The sequence below is a fragment of the Mytilus trossulus genome, chromosome 14 (genome assembly GCF_036588685.1).
Source record: "Mytilus trossulus isolate FHL-02 chromosome 14, PNRI_Mtr1.1.1.hap1, whole genome shotgun sequence".
Taxonomy (NCBI): Eukaryota; Metazoa; Mollusca; class Bivalvia; order Mytilida; family Mytilidae; genus Mytilus; species Mytilus trossulus.
The window spans coordinates 26,508,252-26,529,855 of NC_086386.1; the positions used below are offsets into that span (position 1 = coordinate 26,508,252).

Below are 21,604 nucleotides of genomic sequence, written 5' to 3' on the forward strand. Positions count from 1 at the left end.
CACGGGAAAAAACTCTTTAATTATGCGCGCCATTATGACGTCATTTACCAGATAGAGGGGTTCGCCTGTATCCCTGCACTATCAACGTTCAGCAAGCGTCTTAGTGATCGTCATCGTGCAGGATAAACCAGAAATAATATTTGTTTTGTAAGTATTTAATCACATTTTCCTAATGACAGCAGTGCTGATTGTCAATTAAGAATTTAATTTGCCGAAAGAGATGTGCAATATGACATTATAATTTTCCAACCCCTCGCTCAACAATGAAATGGTAGTGACGATGCCCATAAACGCACGAATGACGTTCACTAAAACCAGAGTTTTTGACGGAAATGCATCGAACTAGAAAGTTTTCTATTGACCCGATGAATTCTCTATAAGAACAATTACACACTGTATTGTTACGAATTTATCCTGATTATTCTATATCTCAAATTAATATTTCTAATTTCACTCATAAGGTCAGTATCAACCAAATGTATTTAGAAATTTATTAGGTCAATGGTGTAAGGGAGATAATTCCAATTGACGTTGAAAAACGTTGAAAAACGTGTACTGAAATTTACATGATTTATAAGGACAATATCAGCCAATCAAATTGCGAGAAATTACTCTAAATCAAGATAATAGTGTTGATAATATTCATATGAACACGGTGGTAAGTCTTATTCTGTAGATCACATATCAGGAAAAGGAGAATGAATTGTAGTTACAATAATTGGAATATACAAGTTATAATCTGCGAAACTGATTTTCCATAATGCCAACAAACTCGTGATGGTGTCGGTAAATAAAGGAAACAAAAGTATACTGCTTTCCAAAATGAGACTGTTATTAAAAAGAGAGGGTTAGCGCTATAGAACCAGGTTTAATCCACCATTTTTTACATTTGAAAATGCCTGTACGAAGTCAGGAATATGACAGTTCTTGTCTATTCGTTTTTGATGCGTTTTGATATTTGATTTTGCCATGTGATTATGGACTTTCCGAATTGATTTTCCTCTGAGTACAGTATTTTTGTGATTTTACTTTTTTTTCCAATAGTAAACGATTAATCAAAAACAAAACCGGGTTACAAACTTAAATCGAAAGTTACACATAAACTGTAGGAGGAAAATACAGAACTCCGATGCAAATTCAAAACGGAAAGTACCTTATCTAATAGCAAAATCGAATGATAAAACAAATCAATAGAATGAACAACAACTGTCATATTCCTGACTTGGTGAATGCATTTTCAAATGTAGAAAATGGTTAATTAAACCTGGTTTTGAAGCGCGAAACCTCTAACTTGTATGACAGCAGCTTCCAATTCAATTATATTATCAACGATGTGTAAACTTAACAAACAGACACAATAGGTACATTCTTTTCTTTACTTGATGTATATTTGATTTTATTCGTACTTTTCAATGTAAGCGATCAAATTTATGCATGCCTCTAGCTAATGATTTTTAGGGTCTCACAATTGGGAAGCCGAAATTATCTCTTTTGTCGTGAAGTTTTGTTTTCAATCTACCCTCATAGTCAGTATCAAGATATAAGTCCTTATCAAATGTCAAAAATCAAAAGATCAAACACGGCAAACGTCATTTACTGTCTTGGATCATTACATCATTAATCCCCTGTTTTATCGAGGTAACAGTTGCTTTATCTTAAATTTTTTGGAGTGTTTGTATTAATTATACGAAAATATAATATATTTACAGTTATAATCGAGGGATTTTTTTTAACCATATAAAACTTAATTTAAACGTAGACAAGATGAAATAAGAAATAAGAAATTACATTTATCGAAGAAATTTAAAGTAAGTTCCTTTGAAGCAATTGGATTGTTTTTAGTAAACATTGAATATATTTTACTTTTAGTTTTGTACTCAGTAGTTTTATAAAAAGAAAATAATGAAATAGTAATAAAAAAACCTAGACAGAGGCAATGCTATATTTCAACTGTTTATGTTAGAGAGATCTTGTTAGTGATAAATGGAAAAAAAAATGTTTCGTGTTCATGAAAGTAGTAAAGAGTTATTTTTATTTATAAGTGACAAAAGGATTTACAAAAAGAAATCCTTGACTAAGTTACTGTGGGAAATGAAATCATCTTCCAAAAAAAAAAAAGAAGGAAAACTTCAACAATTTTAATTTTAGTTGTTGAATTGTTTCATTCGTCAAGAACTGTGCATGATCGTTACTGTCACAGATGGAGGTGGGTCCCTCATTTGGAACTTTTATCAATTCAAAACTGCCTAACCAAATGAGATAAAGGTTGAAAAAGGCCTTCTATTGCTTTGCATCTCTTCATTTAAACCAACTTCAATATGAATATTAAACGTCACACAGGAAGACATATATGGTAATTGTGTCGTTTCTAAGTATTTTCAAAATTATAATTTCACATGGGGAATGGTGGTATACAGCTTTGAAAAATCTAAACTTTTTGTCAGAACTAATTTCAAAAAAAGACCAAGATTTAAAATTACCAATAAGTTCCTTAATGTTCTTAAGAATCCACATATGGTTACTACAAATGTACCGCTACTTAACTTATTGTGTCTGTTTGTGTTGCTCATTCAATTGTGTAAATATTACAAAACTATAAACAACTGTCATAAAGCTGGTGGGGTTCGTGTTGCTCAGTCTTAGTCAAACAAATCCGGTTATATGAACCTATTCAGAAGCCTTTCATTCAGTGGTTGTCGTTTGTTGGTGTGGGTTGTAGGTGTTTCTCGTTTTTTTATAATATAGATTATACCGTTGGTTTGCATGATTGAATATGTTTAAATTATAATCCTGGTACCTTTGATAACTTTTATCACTAAGAATTTTGGGGCCGTTTATATATCAATTATATGGTCATTTTTATGAGGGTATCAACAGCAGGTGTTGACATGGAAATCAATTATATGGTCATTACTACTTTTTTCAAAAGTATGAAATATTTGAAATACTAAGGATTTTCTTATCCCAGGCATAGTAAACAGCAGAACGTCCCGTTTTTTTTTCTCATAACATTCATCATAAGATACCTGGACTATATTGATAAATTTGCGTATCAGCTTTGTTAAAAATACATGATAGTACATCTCATCTGAATTTTAGTGGATAATTGTCTCCTTGTCAATTATAAAACATCTTCTAATTCTATATGGAAGTAAATAATCTAGGAATTGGTGTTATTTATTATCACAATTTTGTGTTATTGTGCTCTTTTTTTTTCCTTTGTATATTTTTCACCTCTACTGTTTAGTCCATTTTGTTAATATCCGTTTGACATGGCTCAGTATATATATACACAGCTACTTTTGCATAGGTACTATTTCTCTACTCAAAATCTGTTGTGCTGGAAATTTACTTATAATATTCAGTACTATTTTGTTACTTAAAAATTATTGTATTATTTAGGTACCTGTTTTTACATACTTGATTTGTACTTGAAATTTAGGTACTACAGATTTTTTATTACTACCATTACATTTTTCGCATTTTGAAAGTTATTCTATTTCAAATCTCTTAAAATTATGATTTTCAAACATGGAATATTGTATTATTTCTATACCAAAATATTTAGTACAAATCAAGTACTGTAAATTACAAGTACCTAAATATTACAATAATTTTAAGAAGTAAAGAAAAAGTACTAAATATAAAAAAGTAAATATTTTTAGTACAGAAATAGTACTTATGCAAATATAGCTGTGTGCACCCATCATTGTGTAATGTCTATGTCATTTTTGTATTCTAATGAAAGAAGATGTGGTATGACACAGAAATTAACAACTTAATGTCTTTTGTATATGCGTATATGCTTTGTCTGTAGAATGTCTATATATCCTTTCGATTTTCTTTGTTGACATTGTTGTTATTTCTTGTGATTAACATCATAACACCATGTTAACTGCTATACCCCCAACTTTTGACGGTTGTACCTATTACGTCTGTTTGTGTTTATCACAAATTGCTGTCAATATAATTGAATTATATGTGACTGCCATAGAAATGCCTGTACTAAGTCAGGAATATGACAGTTATGTCGATTCGTCTAATGCTTTTGGGCTTTTGATTTCACCATTTGATAAAGGACTTTCCTTTGTGACGTTCCTTGGAAATCGGTATGTTTGTTAATTCACTTTTTATTCTGATCATTTTCAATATAAGGAAATGTCTGTACTTAGTCTGGAATATGACAGCTATTTTCGATTCGTTCAATGTGTTTGGGCTTGTGATTTTGCCATTTTATAAAGGAATTTCCCATGTAAATTGTTTGTTTTTGTCATTTCATTTGAATTCTATTTCAGAATAATAAGGCTTACCAAATTAAAAAAAAAAAAAGAAATGAGAAAAAAAATTTGTAAGGGTTCCACGGAACCCAGTGTCTCGCCTATTTTTGCTGTAAATCGCAGGCTCAACAACAACGAGGAAAAAAATCAATAAAAATATTCCCCTTGTTACTATTTTATGATTGTAAGAAAATCTAAGTCCATTTAAAAGTAAATTACAGAAAAAACGGAGTAATCTTTTTACAAACTTTACTTCTGGATACAATCTTATGATCATAAATAAGCTTCTATTCAAGTTTGGTACAAACTCAGGATAGTTTAAGAAAGTTATTAAAATTAAAAAAAAACTTTAATCACAGAGTGAATGTAATGGTTCCCCGCAGAAAAACTAAAGTCCATTTAAAAGTAAAATATGGAAAAAATGGATTTATTTATTTACAAAATATACTTCTGGATACTATCTTATGATCTGTCTAAGTTTGGTACAAACCCAGGATAGTTTAAGAAAGTTATAAAAATTCTAAAAACTTTAACCACAGAGTGAATGTAATGTTCCCCCGCAGAAAAAAACAAAGTCCATTTATAAGTAAAATACGGAAAAAATGGAATTTTATTTTTATAAAATTTACTTCTGGTTATTGTCTCATGATCATAAACAAGCTTCTGTCCAAGTTTGGTACAAACCCAGGATAGTTTAAGAAAGTTATTAAAATTCTAAAAACTTTAACCACAGAGTGAATGTAATGTTCCCCCGCAGAAAAAACAAAGTCCATTTATAAGTAAAATATGGAAAAAATGGAATTTTATTTTTACAAAATTTACTTCTGGTTATTGTCTCATGATCATAAACAAGCTTCTGTCCAAGTTTGGTACAAACCCAGGATAGTTGGAGAAAGTTATTAAAATTCTAAAAACTTATACCACAGAGTGAATGTTTTGTTTCCCCGCAGAAAAAACTAAGTCCATTTATAATAAAATACGGAACAAATGGAATTTTATTTTTACAAAATTTACTTCTGGATACTAACTTATGATCATAAACAAGCTTCTGTCCAAGTTTGGTACAAACCCAGGATAGTTGGAGAAAGTTATTAAAATTCTAAAAACTTAAACCACAGAGTGAATGTTTTGTTTCCCCGCAGAAAAAACTAAGTCCATTTATAATAAAATACGGAAAAAATGGAATTTTATTTTTACAAAATTTACTTCTGGATACTATCTTATGATCATAAACAAGCTTCTGTCAAAGTTTGGTAGATATCCAGTATAGTTTAAGAAAGTTATTTAGTTTTCAAAAACTTTAACCACAGAGTGAATATTTGTTGACGCCGCCGACGACACCGACGACGACGGAATGTAGGATCGCTTAGTCTCGCTTTTTCGACTAAAGTCGAAGGCTCGACAAAAACCCCAAATGATCTGTAAAAAAGATACAGTAGTACTTGTAAAACAATACTTCAAAACTCAACAAAGTTACCATGTTATTAGTTTTGTACACTGGGCGGGTGGTTTGTCAACATGGGAATCATCATTGGCACTCTAGTTGGAAGGTCACATCAGTTATAGAACTATCAAACCGAAAATTTCGAAACATAACACAAAATTCTATAAATACAGGTAAAAAAAACCAGTCAAGGACAGAACACGAAGTTTAAAATTCTATGATTTATTTATTCATTTACTGCTGCATTGCCAAATTATGAAGATAAAAACTAAAAGTTGACTATATCACACTTTAATGTTTCAACTGAATATTTTCAGTAACTTATATACATGTTTTTTTTTCATGTATGTTTGTTGTTTTTGATATTCGCAATTATAAACGGTAAAAATTTCGTTTACAACTTACTATCGGATAGTGCCCTAATATCACAGCACCTTTCAATGCAGATATGTTGGGTTCTGGGAGATCTATTATATCTATATTGTGAAATGTTTCGCGAAGTCTACAGACAATCATCTGTAGCTGCATTAATCTTCCTGTACAAACTATATGTGATATATCCATAACATCAGGGTCGTTCACCATTTCTCTAACCGCGTTTACAACAAAGGCTATAACTTCATCAAAAAGAGATATAAATAAATCTCTTTTTATTCGCATTTTATCCCCACGCCACACTATTTTATTGGAAGGATCATTGAAGTCTCCACCTGAATATTTTTCATATAATTCTCTAAGTTCTACAGGAACTATTAACGTGACTATTTGAGCATCGGTAAACGATCTAGATTTTCTTTTAAAATCTCTTAACATATAATCTTCTTCATTAGGGTATTGTGAACAGAAGTCGGAGTATACATGTTTTCCAACAATGCCTACCAAAAACTTTTTCCAGACTTCCACGTTTGTAACCATAGTATTCAACTGTGTCAATGATTTATCTTCTTCTACCTCTAAACATGCAAGGTCTATTGTATCGCCTGAAAAGAAGAAACTCGGTTATGTTCACCAAAATTTATGAACGTGTTTCTAATTAATGGAACAATGTTGCAGGGTTAGAATGAATCCAGTTGGAATAATTGAAATTACAGTACAAATTTCGGTAGAACTGCATTACAATGTCAATAAATATACAGAACAAGAAAAAGTAGAATTAAATGTGTATATCTTCTGCTTCCATTACATTATGTTTGTGTCGTCTTATAGAATCTTTTTTTGTGTATATCTTTCCCTTTCATTAAATTATTCAGATTTTTACATTCCTTAACAAATCTTTTGTTTTGCTCATGTTGGTTGATATAACTCATAACGGAACAGTGTAGAGCAAAGAATGATAAATACACGGACTGTCAATGACTATCTTATTTATCTTACCACTACCATATACAACAATGTACTTCATTTCTGGTCGAAACAAATCAATCTTGTCTAATTTATTTTTCATTGACCAAAACTTCCAATATAAGGATACAGCTTCAGGATAAGAAGCTACAATTGTATTCTGAAAAAAATCTAAAGCATCAAAATTTGTTCCATTTGATTATTAACTACAACCATTTAAGTAATGAATTTTACATAAACGTTTTTTTTTCGTGTTGCCCATTCCTTATTTTTTCATGTTTCCGTTTTGTTTTTTTGTTTACTGTTTTCGGTTATTTAATTGTAGTTTTGTTTTTGCTATGGCATTGTCTTTTCATTTACAACTTATGAGTTTAACTATCTCTTTTTATCTTTCACCTTTCGTTGACAATTGGCATGATTTACACAAACATTTAAGAATTTACATACATCATTCAACCATACTCTAGTAGATACACACTAAAATAGATCATTATAGGTAAAAAAAAAATATACACATACGTTCGTTGAATATTTAAATTTTCATAAACTGTTTTAGATAAATAGCACACAATCCATTTTTTAGCAAATTGGTGGAGTTAATTTCATTGTTGAATACAACTGATTAAGGATAATTATTCTTATTTGTAAAAGAGAATATTTTTTGTAGTAGGAATATTATAACAATAAAATTTTCAGAATATCTAGAGAAAAATATGAATGACTGTCCTTGTTTCTTGTAGATATCGTAAACGATATGTGTCTTTTTTGTAAATTTACTTTTCACCACAAACAGCAAATACCTGGGCGCATGGAAATCCCTATTGACAAATACCCCGATGGAGAAAAGAAAATATTAACTTATAGAAATTGGCGAAAAATGCTCTGTCTCTCATGCAATCAAAATACAGCATTACTGCATAAGATGGATTTATTATCGGCATGCATAGGTATTTAAGTAATATTATCAAATGAATTAAATACAATATCACATAATCAAATAACATTTTGGCATAATTTTGATTCCAATAACAAAATGTCAAATTTTCAAATTGAATAGTATATTTTTGCCGTACATATAATATAACTCAAAATGTTAGTTTCAAGCAAAACGAAAAAATGGTCCTTGCTATATCACAGTTAAAACAGCAATTCCAGTATATCTGAAGAATTTATGAACAGATAAACCCATACAAACGACGAAAGATAACAAACTTGCTAATTTCAGATGGAGTTTTCGATGAGAATATTTATCAATTTTAATAAGACCACACATAAAAAACATAAGAATTTAAATCAAAAGATTAGTAAGATGAAATAAAAAGGGTGAATTAATTGACAACTGACGACTTGCTAACTTGATAATATGTCTGTTGACCAACCATACCTTTCTTGCAACTTGGATTAAAGCCTTCCTAACACTATTGTTCCAATATGTGGGTATAGTCAAAACCCAATTAAAATCTTCTGGAGTAAGCACTTCGAGTATAATTAATTTGCTCAACGCATCATCAACATGAAAGTTAATAAGCATGCCAAAGAGAGAATGTGCTGATATCTCTTTCTTCTGGTCAAATGTTTTAACATTTATGGTGTGAAGGGTAGTAGCTCCATCCTATAAATAGAAATACACTTCACTCATCTAAGTAATATCATATGTTTTAGAAAGTATGTGTGCATTTATTTAAAAAATTTATACATATCATAAATTATTCCAGTTTAGCTCTTTTCTTAAAACCATACGTTACATAAATATTTTATTCTAGTAAGATCTTTCCAAATAGACATCAACAGTACGCTTAATTTAATTAATAAGAAACCTGACTTACTACTACAAATGTATATAGTCGTTTTATTACAACTATTATTGTTTGGTAATTCATTTCAGTAATCTCACCTGTAACTTATGAATATCCTTTGTAAACTGTCTAAAGAAATAACAATCATGGTGGTTTTCCTCTCGAACTAGGTCATAGTATTGATTCTCAGCCTCATAGCCGAAGGCTATAGCCTTTTTATGCGAATCTAGAAGAATGGAATTAGGCATTGCTTGCCTTAAATTAGGAAATGATATACCACAGGGGTCGTCGTTAAAACTATTAACTAATGACAATGCATATTCTGATTCTTCATTTCCTATCTCTATGGCTACAGAGACCATTTTACTATGAATGCTCTCCTCATCAACTGGACATAGGTTAACTGTTTGTCTGGAATATATACATATTTATATATATGTAATGTTTTCGTATTTTCAGTGATAACAAGGAATTTTTCAATCCATTGTAAACTTGATCGGACGGGGAATCAGTTCAATTCTATTGGTTTTTATGATAAGGACATTATGAACTATGAAAAATGGAATGAAATAGGGCTTTGACAAATGTAACATATCTATTGACATCTGTAATACTACCATTTAAGTGACTTTTCACAAATCAATTTATATAGCAGTTTATTTACAAGCAGTAATCTCCTATCAAGCATAAATATTGATATCCCATGCAAGCAATAAACTTCTATATTCCTTGAGATATATGTACTTACCCAAAAAGCAGCTTTGGTTAGAATTATGCTTCATCAAATGGAAATTTCACGATTGAAACACATTATCTTTAAAATTTCTTTCGATTTATTCTGTCATATCCAAAAGGATATTATGTTATATTTGTTATTCTCATAGGATTTTGTCTAATGCTTAGTCCGTTTCTGTGTGTGTTACATTTTAATGTTGTGTCGTTGTTCTTCTCTTATATACATGTATTTAATGCGTATCCCTCAGTTTTAGTTTGTTACCCCAATTTTATTTTTTGTCCATGGGTTTATGAGTTTTGAACAGCAGTATACTACTGTTGCCTTTATTGATAGTTAATTTCTCAGCTTGTTCTCGTTGTCGGTTTAAGGTGTATCTTAGATATGAAGCTGAAAGTTGAATCTGTAATGTCCTTTATATACAGGTTTTGAATATGATTCATACTAATGACTTTTTTAAACTGTAACACCGACGAGGGGAGATTTTATCTTTTTTGACTACTCATGAATGTCTTTCACGGTTGTTGTAACAATTAGGAGGCGTAAGATGCGATGTTTAACAGTTAATGTATTTTTAGTGGCCATCGAGGCTACAATGTTCGAAAATCTAAGGTTCTGTATACTTGATGAACATAACTTAATTTGTATTTGAATGAAAATAGTCACGAGACACACCAATATCATATTTCATTTCCGTTTAAAACCTCAGCTATGAATGCAGGAGTTACTATTAATGAAAATGGTAAAATAATGCTTCGGAAAACAGCCGAAAAGTTTGATATATTATAATACCTTAATTCTAAGGTTGTTGGAAAATTATATGAAAGAAATGCTTCTTTTAATAATGTTATAAGGTTGTAAAAGGTAAAACGTTGATCGCATTCACATTTTTTATGTTGGGCGATTTATAAAAAATGATCTTCAGTCAACGCTTTTACAATCCAAACAATTTTCAATTCAATTATTTTTTTAAATAATGACGTTGAAGAGTTGATTTTAAAAACCAAAGTATTGTCAGATCTGGAAAAAGACATAAGTTATGTGGTGTATATTATTGGTCGCCCATTCTCAAATCTTGATATCAAAGTTTAAAATGTGTGTTAAACCGATTACAAAGGAACAATGAGACCTTTTTCCTGAGTTCTTTTGAGTAGAAGCCACCCGTTTCTCTTTCCTTTCTGTTTTTCTTCGATAACTGTAAAAACAAAAATATTGTTAAAGTACTATGATCCGTAAAAAATCGTTTTTAGAATATTAAATTGACTTTAAAAGGGGTCAATGCCTTCGCGTAGGTTATAAATAAAAAAAAAACGAATTAAAAAAGTTGAATTAAAGCTTAAGTTCGACCCTTTTACTCTGTTTCGCTCGTGGTCAAATATTTAGCAAGAAGGGCCAACCCGTGGTAAAATAAGTATAAATTCAATCCCTCATAAATTATTTAAAAAAGCATTGCATTCTGTGTTAAAATATCTTTTGAACGGTTAACAGGGTACAATAACAATATAATGGTTCCCTATAAAATGTTATGCTTCATTTACTTTTTACAGTAAAGACGATTTAATGATTTGCAAATATTACTTTGGCTAAACCTTGAGTTTAAAATCATGGAGAAGAAAACTAATGGACAGCAGTAATACATAAGTTAAATGCAAGATAAAACCAATGTTCTACTAAGAAATGGCTGGGGGCAGTTCCACCGCTCCCCCTCACCCCCCCCCCCCCAAAAAAAAAATAATAATAATTAAAAACTAAACCCATAACAAACACAAAGATAATCCGCCCCTGTACTATTTCAATAGAACAATAAATTTCGAATTGAATTGAATATATAATAAACCATACAGAAAATACATTGTTATATATAAGCTTTAAAGATTATAAAAGAAAAATGTGTATACACTAAAATATAAATTAGGGAAGGGTTCAACGTTAACAAACATATTTAACCAATCGACATTCTGCATGGTCATGTCGAAAGCCAAGGGTTTGTAATTGAGTGGTTCATGGTGATCCCATCTGTCATAAGTTTTTGTTCGTACATTGTATTATTGTAGTTAGGTCATCAGTTTTCTCGTTTTGATTGTTTAACATTTTGTTAAAGCGTTTTATAGCTGACTATAAATGGAAGGGTTTTCTCATTTTCACATTGTTGAATGCCGTACAGAGACCTATAATCAATTTAATCTTTTCCATTTGAACTCATGGGTAAATATAAAAAAGAAGATGTGGTATGATTGCCAATGAGACAACTGTCCACAAGAGACCAAAATGACACAGAAATTCACAACTATAGGTCACCGTACGGCCTTCAACAATGAGCAAAACACATACCGCATAGTCAGCTATAAAAGGCCCCGATAAGACAATGTAAAACATTTCAAACGAGAAAACTAACGGCCTTATTAATATAAAAAATTGAACGAAAAACAAATATGTAACACAAAAACAAACGACAACCACTGTATACAGGCTCCGGACTTGGGACAGGCACATACATTGATAATGTGGCGGGGTTTAACATGTTAGCGGGATCCCCCCCCCCCAACCTGGGACAGTGGTATAACAGTACAACATAAGAAAGAACTATAAAAATCAGTTGAAAAAGGCTTAACTCATCAGATGGACAAAAATACAAGTGGGCGTGGCCGGGTACTTGTACATCCAGACATTAAAAAGACACTTGGAACAGATCTGAGAGTATTCGCAATTATCTAAGAGCTAGTTCAAATCCACTATCAACTAATAAATAAAATCATGCATCTTAAACTAAATTATCAATCCGTACACATCCAACATCCAATGGATTTAGAGTAAAGGTAGCAATACACAGTAAGAAAAAACTTTAAAATTGACACTCATAATTTTTAAACACCCTCTTTCCCCTCCTTTCTAACAAAGAAGGCTTTATATGTGTGTTATGCATGTATATACTTATAGAAAGAGAATCTTCCATAGATTTGATTTATAATGGTCATAAGGGTGAAATATAATCCCTTTTGGGTGTAACCATGGCAACAATCTGCATTTCTTAGATACAAAATATAGCAAAAAAGGGGGGTGAACATGTCACAAAAGTATCCCAAATTTGGTCTAAAGGAAAATTTCAATCATTTACAGTGATACCTTTCCTGAATCCATAGGTTTTATCTATCAAGTGGTCCAAAAAAATCATATGCATTTCTGCTCGTTTTTCCATAAAATTTAATTGAAAAGATCGAGCGCAAAATCTTTGTTGATAAACACTACAATAATTTATGGACCTATAGACGATACGGATAGGAAAATATGGACTGTCAATCATATAAATGGCCAATAAAACATGTAAAAACAATATAAATGTTCATATAAACCCACTAAGAATGCTATATTATTCTTCAATTATCTAAAAATCAATTTTATTGTACAAAAACTTTCATATTTAAAAAATTCACAGGGGCCATAATGTGAAACTAAACTTCTAACGGTGTATTACTACCAAAGACGCCATAAACAGTCAAGAGAAAAAATGATCTTGTGCAATGCCAAGTTGCAGGTATCGACAGATTGTAGATCCGTGAATGTGTATTTAAGAATTGAATGCGTCTTTATTCAAATTTGTTGGGGTGTAAAAGCGTTGACCGAAGTACATTTTGTATGAAGCGCGTAAGCGCTTCATTCTGAAAATGTGCGCACGGTCAACGCTTTTACAACCCTATAAAGATACAAAAAGAAGCATTCAATACTTATAATTACATTTTTTAGCTAGGATAATGAAAACACGATTTTTATCAATTTCTTATTTAATTCACCTGTGCACTATATTGCGGAACCTCGTGTTATCATGAATGATAAGTTTTATTGTGCAATGCAATTGCTTACGGAATAACAAGTGCTGTGCAGTTAGCCAATCAGAATAACGTATTATAAATAATGAAAAATACATCTAATGTAATTATATGTATATAACATACTCGTAATATTTAGTTTGCTTTTAATTTACTGATAACAAAATCAATAGTTATACATTTAACAATAAAAACAATATTCAATGATCTTATTACAGTGTTGAATTGGTAACCTTTCAGAATAAGTTTATTTAAAGGAGCGATAAGTTTACAAGGATCATTTCTAAATTTCAGGTCACGGTTCACATTTCCGTAAAAATAAGGATGTGCTATCCCGTTTGAAATAAGTTTTCTATAGGTACAACCAAACTCCAAAATCAAATCTTTATATCTATGGGAAAATTTAGTAAATGTTTTATGTAATTTATGGTAACGATATTCTTGGTTTAATAATTTACCAGTAATACATAGATTGCGTTCGTTAAAATCTAAAACATTACAGTAGACATGGGCATAGCAAACGAACTGTGAAATATAAACACCGTAAGATGGTGCCAAAGGAACATCACCATCTAAAAAAGGAAAATTAACAATAGGGAACGAAAAAGTGTCCCTTTTGTCATAAATTTTAGTGTGGAGTTTCCCGTTTAAAACCGAAATATCTTTATCCAGGAAAGGACAGTTATTATTGTTTAAATTTGATTTATTTAAATTTTTGAAACAGTTAAAAAAAAAGTCTGCTATTAAAGGGGCACAATTAGTGTCCATGGAGATACCTACAACCTGTCGATAAACTTTTTTGACGAAACGTACATAAATAGTATCAATGAGAAACTTAACAGCTTCAATCATCTCATCTCACCTCCAGTAAGTATATCTAGCATATTTACCTTTCTCGTTAGAGAAGAAGGCTTTAAATGAGTTGCAACAAATGTACATTTGCATTCAGCTTTACCAAACGACCATTTGATTAAATAGATAAACTTTGGTTTAATAAGATAGTGTGAAAGTGTAGTGTTAAGATTTTTTTACACTCTAAAAATAGTTTATACCACTATGTTCATATATTTTATTACAATAGTTTATGATAAGCTTGCAAAGTTGTCTCATTGCAATTTACCACATTTTTCTACTTTTTTACATATGGCTGTGCTCAAATGAATATTGTTTAGGGAACAAACATTTAACTTTAATGGGGTGGGGAGGGGTTATTGGTTTTTTCTGAGTCAGTTTTTTTTAATAGTTTTTCGACGCTTTCTATCAAAATTTAAACATTTTAAAATATGGGGAAAACTGCTCGACCAGAATATTTGTGTCATCAAATAGGGGAACAGAATATTGTTTCAAGGGAAAAGCCGTACGCCCCTTACATAACGAATATTTGCTTTATGAAATCCATGTCATTATGTAAACATAAAGATTGCTAATATCACGTAAATTTATTGTATTCAATCAACATCAAGATACGTATGTTTTCATTGATACAATAGTTGTACCTTCTTTGAAAGCTTCACCATGTTTACAGAGGCGTGGACATATTTGATATCTCAAAATATGCCTAGCCCCGGGACCCCGCAATTTATAAGATGTGGCAACCAATAATATATGCAAATGAACGATGTACATGATACGTAATACCGTATCATTAAACTAGTATAATGCATTGGATTCGGTCTCCAAAAACTACTTTATTTTCACAGTTGAAATCTCTGAAGATTTAGTTTTTTACTATCATTTTCAACTTTTCAAAAAAGCACAAATTGTGCAGGTTAAAAATAGAACCATGTCTAATATCATTGCACAGAGATTTTTCTTATTCTTATTAAAGTATTATTTCTCTAGCCCTCTTGGCTCATTCAAGTTATCTTTTCTATAACTCTAATATTTATTTCTTCATTTAGACAAGTATAAAGATGTATATTAATCATTCACTATCCATTCATAAACCAAGTAAGAAGTAAACTGTACATTTTCATTTTACATCATGTTCATGAACATTAAAATTGTAATTCCAATTTAGAATTGTTTCATTCAAAGGGTTACATAGCAATGAAAGAGAAAGCTATAATACTCTTTAAGGTCATTGAAAATATACGGACAACATGCAAACTGTCCAGAGGTTAAATTTTGACCTAATAGAGTGGGGTGCTCATTTTCGCCACATCTTTTCATGTTTTCTACAGTTTATGTACAAGTCTTAATGTTTTTTGAAGTATACTGATATTTCTATATGAAGATAACCTCAAATGCAAAATATTCTTAAGCTTGAAAACGTGTTTGTTTGAATATAATCATCTGAAAAGTTAGGTTAAAAGGTGTTTGAAATTTCCTGATTTTTTGTCAATGGGGGACACATATTCGCCGTTTTTACACATTTATTTAAAACCAAATAACCGCAGCTTTAAACAACATTGATCAAATCAATTTCATTCTAGATGAATAGCAGACATTTCAAAGGTGTTAAGAACTGAAATTTAGGGCATTCAGTCAAAGAATTACTTAGAAATACTTCTTTGAATTCGTGTTTTTTTTTTTAGGAAATTGGCCGAAAATCGTTCTCCGTTTTTCGGTCCTTTTCAGTAGGTGCCGCAATTTTGTCTCAGTTTAAAAAAATAATCATATTTGTTATATAATATCATTTACCAGTATATGTCTTCCATTTCAGCCATCCTTTGGAGTTTTTACACCTCGGAGTCCAAATCATATAAAAATATCGAAATTGTGTCCACGGCGAATATGGGCGCCCCACTCTATGTGATAAATTTTCTTTAAATTAACATCTCACCTTAAATCATATTTGCTTTCGATGCGTTCATTTACTGAATCTAAAAATACATCTGTTTTTAAAGGCTCCACCTCCTTTGGTTCTTCAGGATGATAAATATCATCTAGCAATTCAAATTCTTTCGCTAGAGATTTGTGGTTAAGAAAGAATGTAACATCATGTTTATCTCTCAAAATCTGCTCGTATCTTTCCTGTATCGAACTATATTCACTGTGTGATTTTTCTAACTTTGCCACATTGTATAACAATTGTTGTTTCTCAAAGACCAGAAAGTCTGAGGCATTTGTTACGTTAATTTTGGCAATTGATTCGATTATTCTAATCAAATCTTGAGATACTTTATTTACTTCTTTGATAAAGTTATCGGTACCAGTTTCAATGTCTGCTTGCTTCGTTGTTTTGAAATCTTCGATTAAATCAGATAAAGTCTTAACGTTATCTTTGATATGTTTAAGACGTTTCTTTACATCCTCACGCGCTTTTCCAGCAACTTCCGCTATATTGGTTATCGTATGACCCGTGTGTTCAGACGTGACGCATTGACTGCATATTAGACATTCACAGTCCCGACAATAATAAGTAAATTCTATATTGTGATGTTCACATACCAGTTTGTGTATCAGAGTTGAGCGATCAATATTATGCGAATCTGTGATTGTATGGCGCTTCGTTGCTGGAAATTTTTCATGAAACGATTTACATGATTGACATAGAAATTGGTGGCATTCATAGCAAAATACCTTTGCAATGTCTTCCTTACAAATATCACATTTACTGACAGCTACTTGCTCCATTTGATTGCAATTGATCTTGATACCGGAAGTAAATATCTTCAAATTATTTCTAACATGGCGTCGATCTTAAAGGTGATTTAAACTATGCCACTTTGAATAAGTTACGTTTATCAGTTAAATTTAAATAGACAGAATATATACCTGTTACGAGATCGTTTGTTGTCAAATAACGATACCCATATTTTAAAACTAATTTGTACTAGTTACAACAAATCCCAAAGTTGAATCGATCATGGTCAGTACTAGTAAGCGGCCGGGGTGTTTACCAGTGTTGTCACGGCGATCTTTCATTGAAGTCTCTTATGCTGGTATTTTAACATGATTATAAATTTGATACTGAAAAACATGAATTATTTTAATTTTGATACATGTTTATTTTATCTAAAATTAGAATTAATTGTACAAATTGCAATAATATTTATAATATTTGAAACTGAACTTTCGATCTCTCCAATTTCTTGGAAATATGATTTTAAATAAGGTGTTACCATACTACCTTAAACTAACTGCGAGTTGTTCTGTATTTATTATTTGTTTTGTTATAATTGGACCCTAAAGTGAATAAATATTACTACTGTAAACAGTTATCAAACGTACCAGATTTATAATTTAATACATCAGACGCGCGTTTCATCTGCATAAGACTCGTCAGTAAACTCAGAATAGTCAGTGGCGGATCCAGAACTTTTCCTAAGGGGGGGGGCGCTCCAGTCATGCTTCAATGATTCCCTATATAATCAACCAATTTTTTCCCACGAAAGGGGGGGGGGGGGGCCAAGGCCCCCCTGGATCCGCCTATGATAGTTTGAGTGTATTTATTAGTCAAGGCTGTTGTCCAGTGACAACAATATTTTTTGTGAATTCAGGAAATGCTGCACACAGACACAAAACACATTTTTCTATCTTTTGTGAAACCTATTCCGTCCTTTTCACGGGAAAAATAAGATCATCACAAAAACAATTTATGAATTTATTGTTAATTCCAAGTATTTTGTCTGATAGGAGTGATTGATTGATTTGGACTTTTTGAGCATTTTTGCATCCATCCGATTTCCTAATTTACTGTGACTCATGAAATATAAGTCAAGTAGTCAATTCTTTGTTTTTCAATCCTATTTTGGACGTTTTAACATATCTATGTTCGTTTGCATCATTGTAAATATTATGGAATCTTATGCAACTGTCAAACAATTGACAGTCTTAGCAAGTTATAAAACCCAATTAAATCCACAATTTTGTACAGAAGAAAATGTCTGTAGCAAGTCAGGAATATCAGTTGCTATCAATTTGTTTGATGTGTTTGAGCTTTCATTTGACATTTGGTTACGACATTCTGTTTTGAAATTTCCTTTGAGTTCGGTACACTTTTATTTACTTTTTGATATAATTCAACCGCTCGGTGACTTTGTTGAAAGGTGCACACATCTCCTGCAGAAGGTCATGGGCCTAATAACCTAGAGGGTAAAACTAACTTGTGTATAGGGTGAATACTTCGACTGCAGGATTGATTGATTGATTGATTGGTGTTAAACGGGACTTTCAACGATTGTACTATCTCATGGTGGCTAGTTTTTTTAAAATTGGTGGCGGAAGCCTGAGTGACCGGGGAGAACCAAAAGCCTCCTGTAGCAGAACTGAAAATACTAGTCAAATAAGATTTGAGTCGAGTGCAACTATCCCGTTCGTGATTCGAACTGATAACCTCCTAGTTGATTGGCTAGTGATACAGTAGCTCAGCTAGTCGGTGTAGCGTTAATGTCAGTGTTCATATTCATACCACGTCATTAATATGGATATTTATCTTACTGTTATATATCTGTATGTTGAATCCGTACTTTCCGGAAAGGTTGTATTGTCTTAACCATGTTTGTTGTGATGATTACATGTATCAGCCTTTTTTGGCGTTTGAATCCAAACAAAGTAAAAGGATGATAAATTGAAAGCTCTTCATTTTATTTAACATAGATACAAACTTGTCTTTAGTCCCCCAAACCTAAGTCAGGTATATCACATGGTGGAGGAACCTAAAATCGAACAATTGGTACCTAATATTACAAAATGAACATATGAAACATTAAAATGAAGATCACGTGCAAAACACGTGGTATGACTCGCAACGTTACATAAGGGCAGAAAATGGCTGTATATTTGAATAAAACTGTTTATTTATGTATGTGAGATTTATCTCGTTACATTTGAATTTTTTATGACAAGAAGCGTCACCCATAAACCGATATGATAGTGATTCTGAAGACGATCTAGCTCTTTTTTATGACACTTATTTGCCACGAAATTACAAATATGAGGATGCCGAATTTAACGAATTACTTTTTTAGTTCCTAAAATTAACACTCCCAATATTTCTGTGTCATTGGCAAATCAATCAGTTAGTTTCATTCGAGATTCAGATGCAATAATGGAAAAATGGGCTGCTTGTCGCAAATTTGGGGGGTATCCTCATGAAAATGCTGCGGTGTTTATGAAAGAATTTTTACTTCATTTCAACTCTTCACAAAATTGACCATATCGATGATCAGAGAATGATTGCCGCTTTCCACCTTAATTTAACAGGGCCTGCATAAACATGGTTTAATCCACTAGATTCGGGAAGCAAACGTACATGGAGACATTTTCTTACAATTTTTGAAGAAAAGTATATTGAGTTAGATTGGCAAAGTCCGACTGTGTTCCTTGAGAGCGAAAATTTTCAAAATATGAAATTAAGTAGGGGTCAAATTTTGGAAGATTTTTATGGACAGATAGTTGAGAAAGCTCAGATTTTGAAAAAGAAGGACAATGAAATTCACTCTCAGTTTATCAAGGGTTTACCGGAACAGCTTGCGTTTTTTGTTAGGGCTGGTACACATAAAGACAGTGTTAGTGCGTTAGCCGCAGCTAAAATGGGCGAAGCCTATGGGTATAGGAATAATGATGAAGTTTGTGTTGCAGCTGCTAAGCCAATGATTGCTAATGATAAAAATGCGGTCCAAGATTTACAAAACCTAGTTAAAGAGCTCACAAAAGCATTATCAGAATTAAAATCACAAAGTGCAGATATCAAACCATAAATGCCTCCAAAATATCAAAAACCTCGTTAAAACAACCCTCGTTACAACAATAACTTTTCAAGTCAGGCAGGATATAACCGACCAAAAACATGCTGTAATTGTCAGGCTCCTGGTCATTATCGAGCAAATTGCAACTGGAATGGTCATGGTGAAATAAGTCCAACTACCCAGTGTCAACTTTATCAGCAATTCGGTCATGGTGCTTTTCAGTGTTACCATCATAGTAATCCGGGAAACCAGTCGAACCCGGGGGTCATAGGGCACCATCCCCCGGGCGTTCATCCATAGGTGCCAGAAAAAGGAGTCCGCCTCAAAGTCGTCAACGTGAAGAAATAAACTACTAGTATGTTAATTATTCCACTGATACTGAAGACTGCGAATTTACTGATGAAAATTTAACAAGTTTCAAATCTCAATTTATTCATATGCCCGTCAAGGTCAATCACATATCTGTCGCTGCACTTGTAGACTCTGGAAGTTCAATAAACATTATTTCTAAAAGTTTTTATGATTCTTTGCCTGACACTAGTAAAACTTCGATATGTTCAGTATCAGAGAAAATAGTTTTGGCGAATAACCAGTCCGTTAATATGGTTGGCAAATGTACCGTCAAAATACAAGTGCCACAGGGCAAGCATTGGATACATTCATATATTCTAACTCAATCTTCACATCCATTGATTCTTGGTAAGAGTTACTTAATTTCAAAGAAAATTGTATTGGATTTTAGTAGTTTATCTGTCTCAAATAAAACAGCGAAAGTAAAATTACAAAAGCATGTTACGGTAGATCCAAATTCTGAACTTTTGATATGGGGTAACGTGGCAAACTGTATTCTACAGGGACAAACAGGAATGTGTCAGAATAGTTCTCATTTGTTGCAAAGTGGACTTCTCATTTCGAAAGCCGTTGTTACTGTAAATCAGTCATAAAACTGTTCCGATCAAGTTATTGAATCCTACTAATGACCAAATATTTATCTCACGTGGAGACAATATTGCTAGTTTTGAACCGTTCACGGAAGATTACATGTTGATCAATGCAGATGAAAAAGACAAACACTTTGTTCAAAATGTACAATTAGATAAAAGTAGTCATACTTCAGGTGACGAAACTGAGTCCAAGTTTTTGTCAAACTTTGAAATGCCGAAACATTTATCAACCGATGAGCAGCGGCAAATATCACAATTTTTAATTCAATATAAACATTTGTTTGTTACCAATGAAAATCCAAGGTTTGGATATACAGAACTTGTTAAACATAACATTTGCCTAAAACCAGACTGTAAACCAAAGCATCAGCAACCTTATAGATTGTCAACGAACAAGAAAAATGTACTACGTGATCACTTGGATGAATTAATAAAACAGGGCATTATTTCACCGGTTCAAGAAACCGAAGATATACCGATTACTAGTCCGATAGTTCTTGTATCTAAACGAACGAGACCTCAATAAAAAAAACACTTCAATGAATAAATCTACAAGCCTGTCACAGTTCAGATTTTGTTGTGACTTTAGATACTTAAATAGTCAATGTCA

General features: G+C 31.9%; 2 protein-coding genes across 2 annotated transcripts; both read right to left on the reverse strand.

The window, feature by feature from the left end:
- Positions 1-5,975: 5,975 nt before the first annotated feature.
- Positions 5,976-9,192, reverse strand: LOC134696972 (heat shock 70 kDa protein 12A-like). Its single transcript, XM_063558940.1, has 4 exons — positions 8,957-9,192; positions 8,447-8,674; positions 7,096-7,222; positions 5,976-6,701 (listed from the first exon to the last, which is right to left on the reverse strand). The coding sequence occupies exons 1-4, from the start codon at positions 9,104-9,106 to the stop codon at positions 6,094-6,096; spliced, it is 1,113 nt and encodes a 370-aa protein (XP_063415010.1). The 5' UTR covers positions 9,107-9,192; the 3' UTR covers positions 5,976-6,093.
- On the reverse strand, positions 9,155-17,051 carry LOC134697621 (transcription intermediary factor 1-beta-like; the record flags this gene model as incomplete). The annotated part of the gene is made up of 3 exons (XM_063559905.1): positions 16,201-17,051; positions 10,721-10,786; positions 9,155-9,269 (listed from the first exon to the last, which is right to left on the reverse strand). Coding segments are annotated over exons 1-3 (975 nt in total), but the record flags the coding sequence as incomplete, so codon positions are not given.
- Positions 17,052-21,604: the final 4,553 nt, after the last annotated feature.

Excerpts from the sequence above, each read along its gene's own strand:
- LOC134696972 (XM_063558940.1), bottom strand. The coding sequence starts at position 9,106 with ATGCCTAATTCCATTCTTCTAGATTCGCATAAAAAGGCTATAGCCTTC. Across the intron at positions 7,223-8,446 it reads TAATCCAAGTTGCAAGAAAG|AATACAATTGTAGCTTCTTA; the intron begins GTATGGTTGGTC and ends GATTTTTTTCAG. Across the intron at positions 6,702-7,095 it reads CATTGTTGTATATGGTAGTG|GCGATACAATAGACCTTGCA; the intron begins GTAAGATAAATA and ends TCTTCTTTTCAG.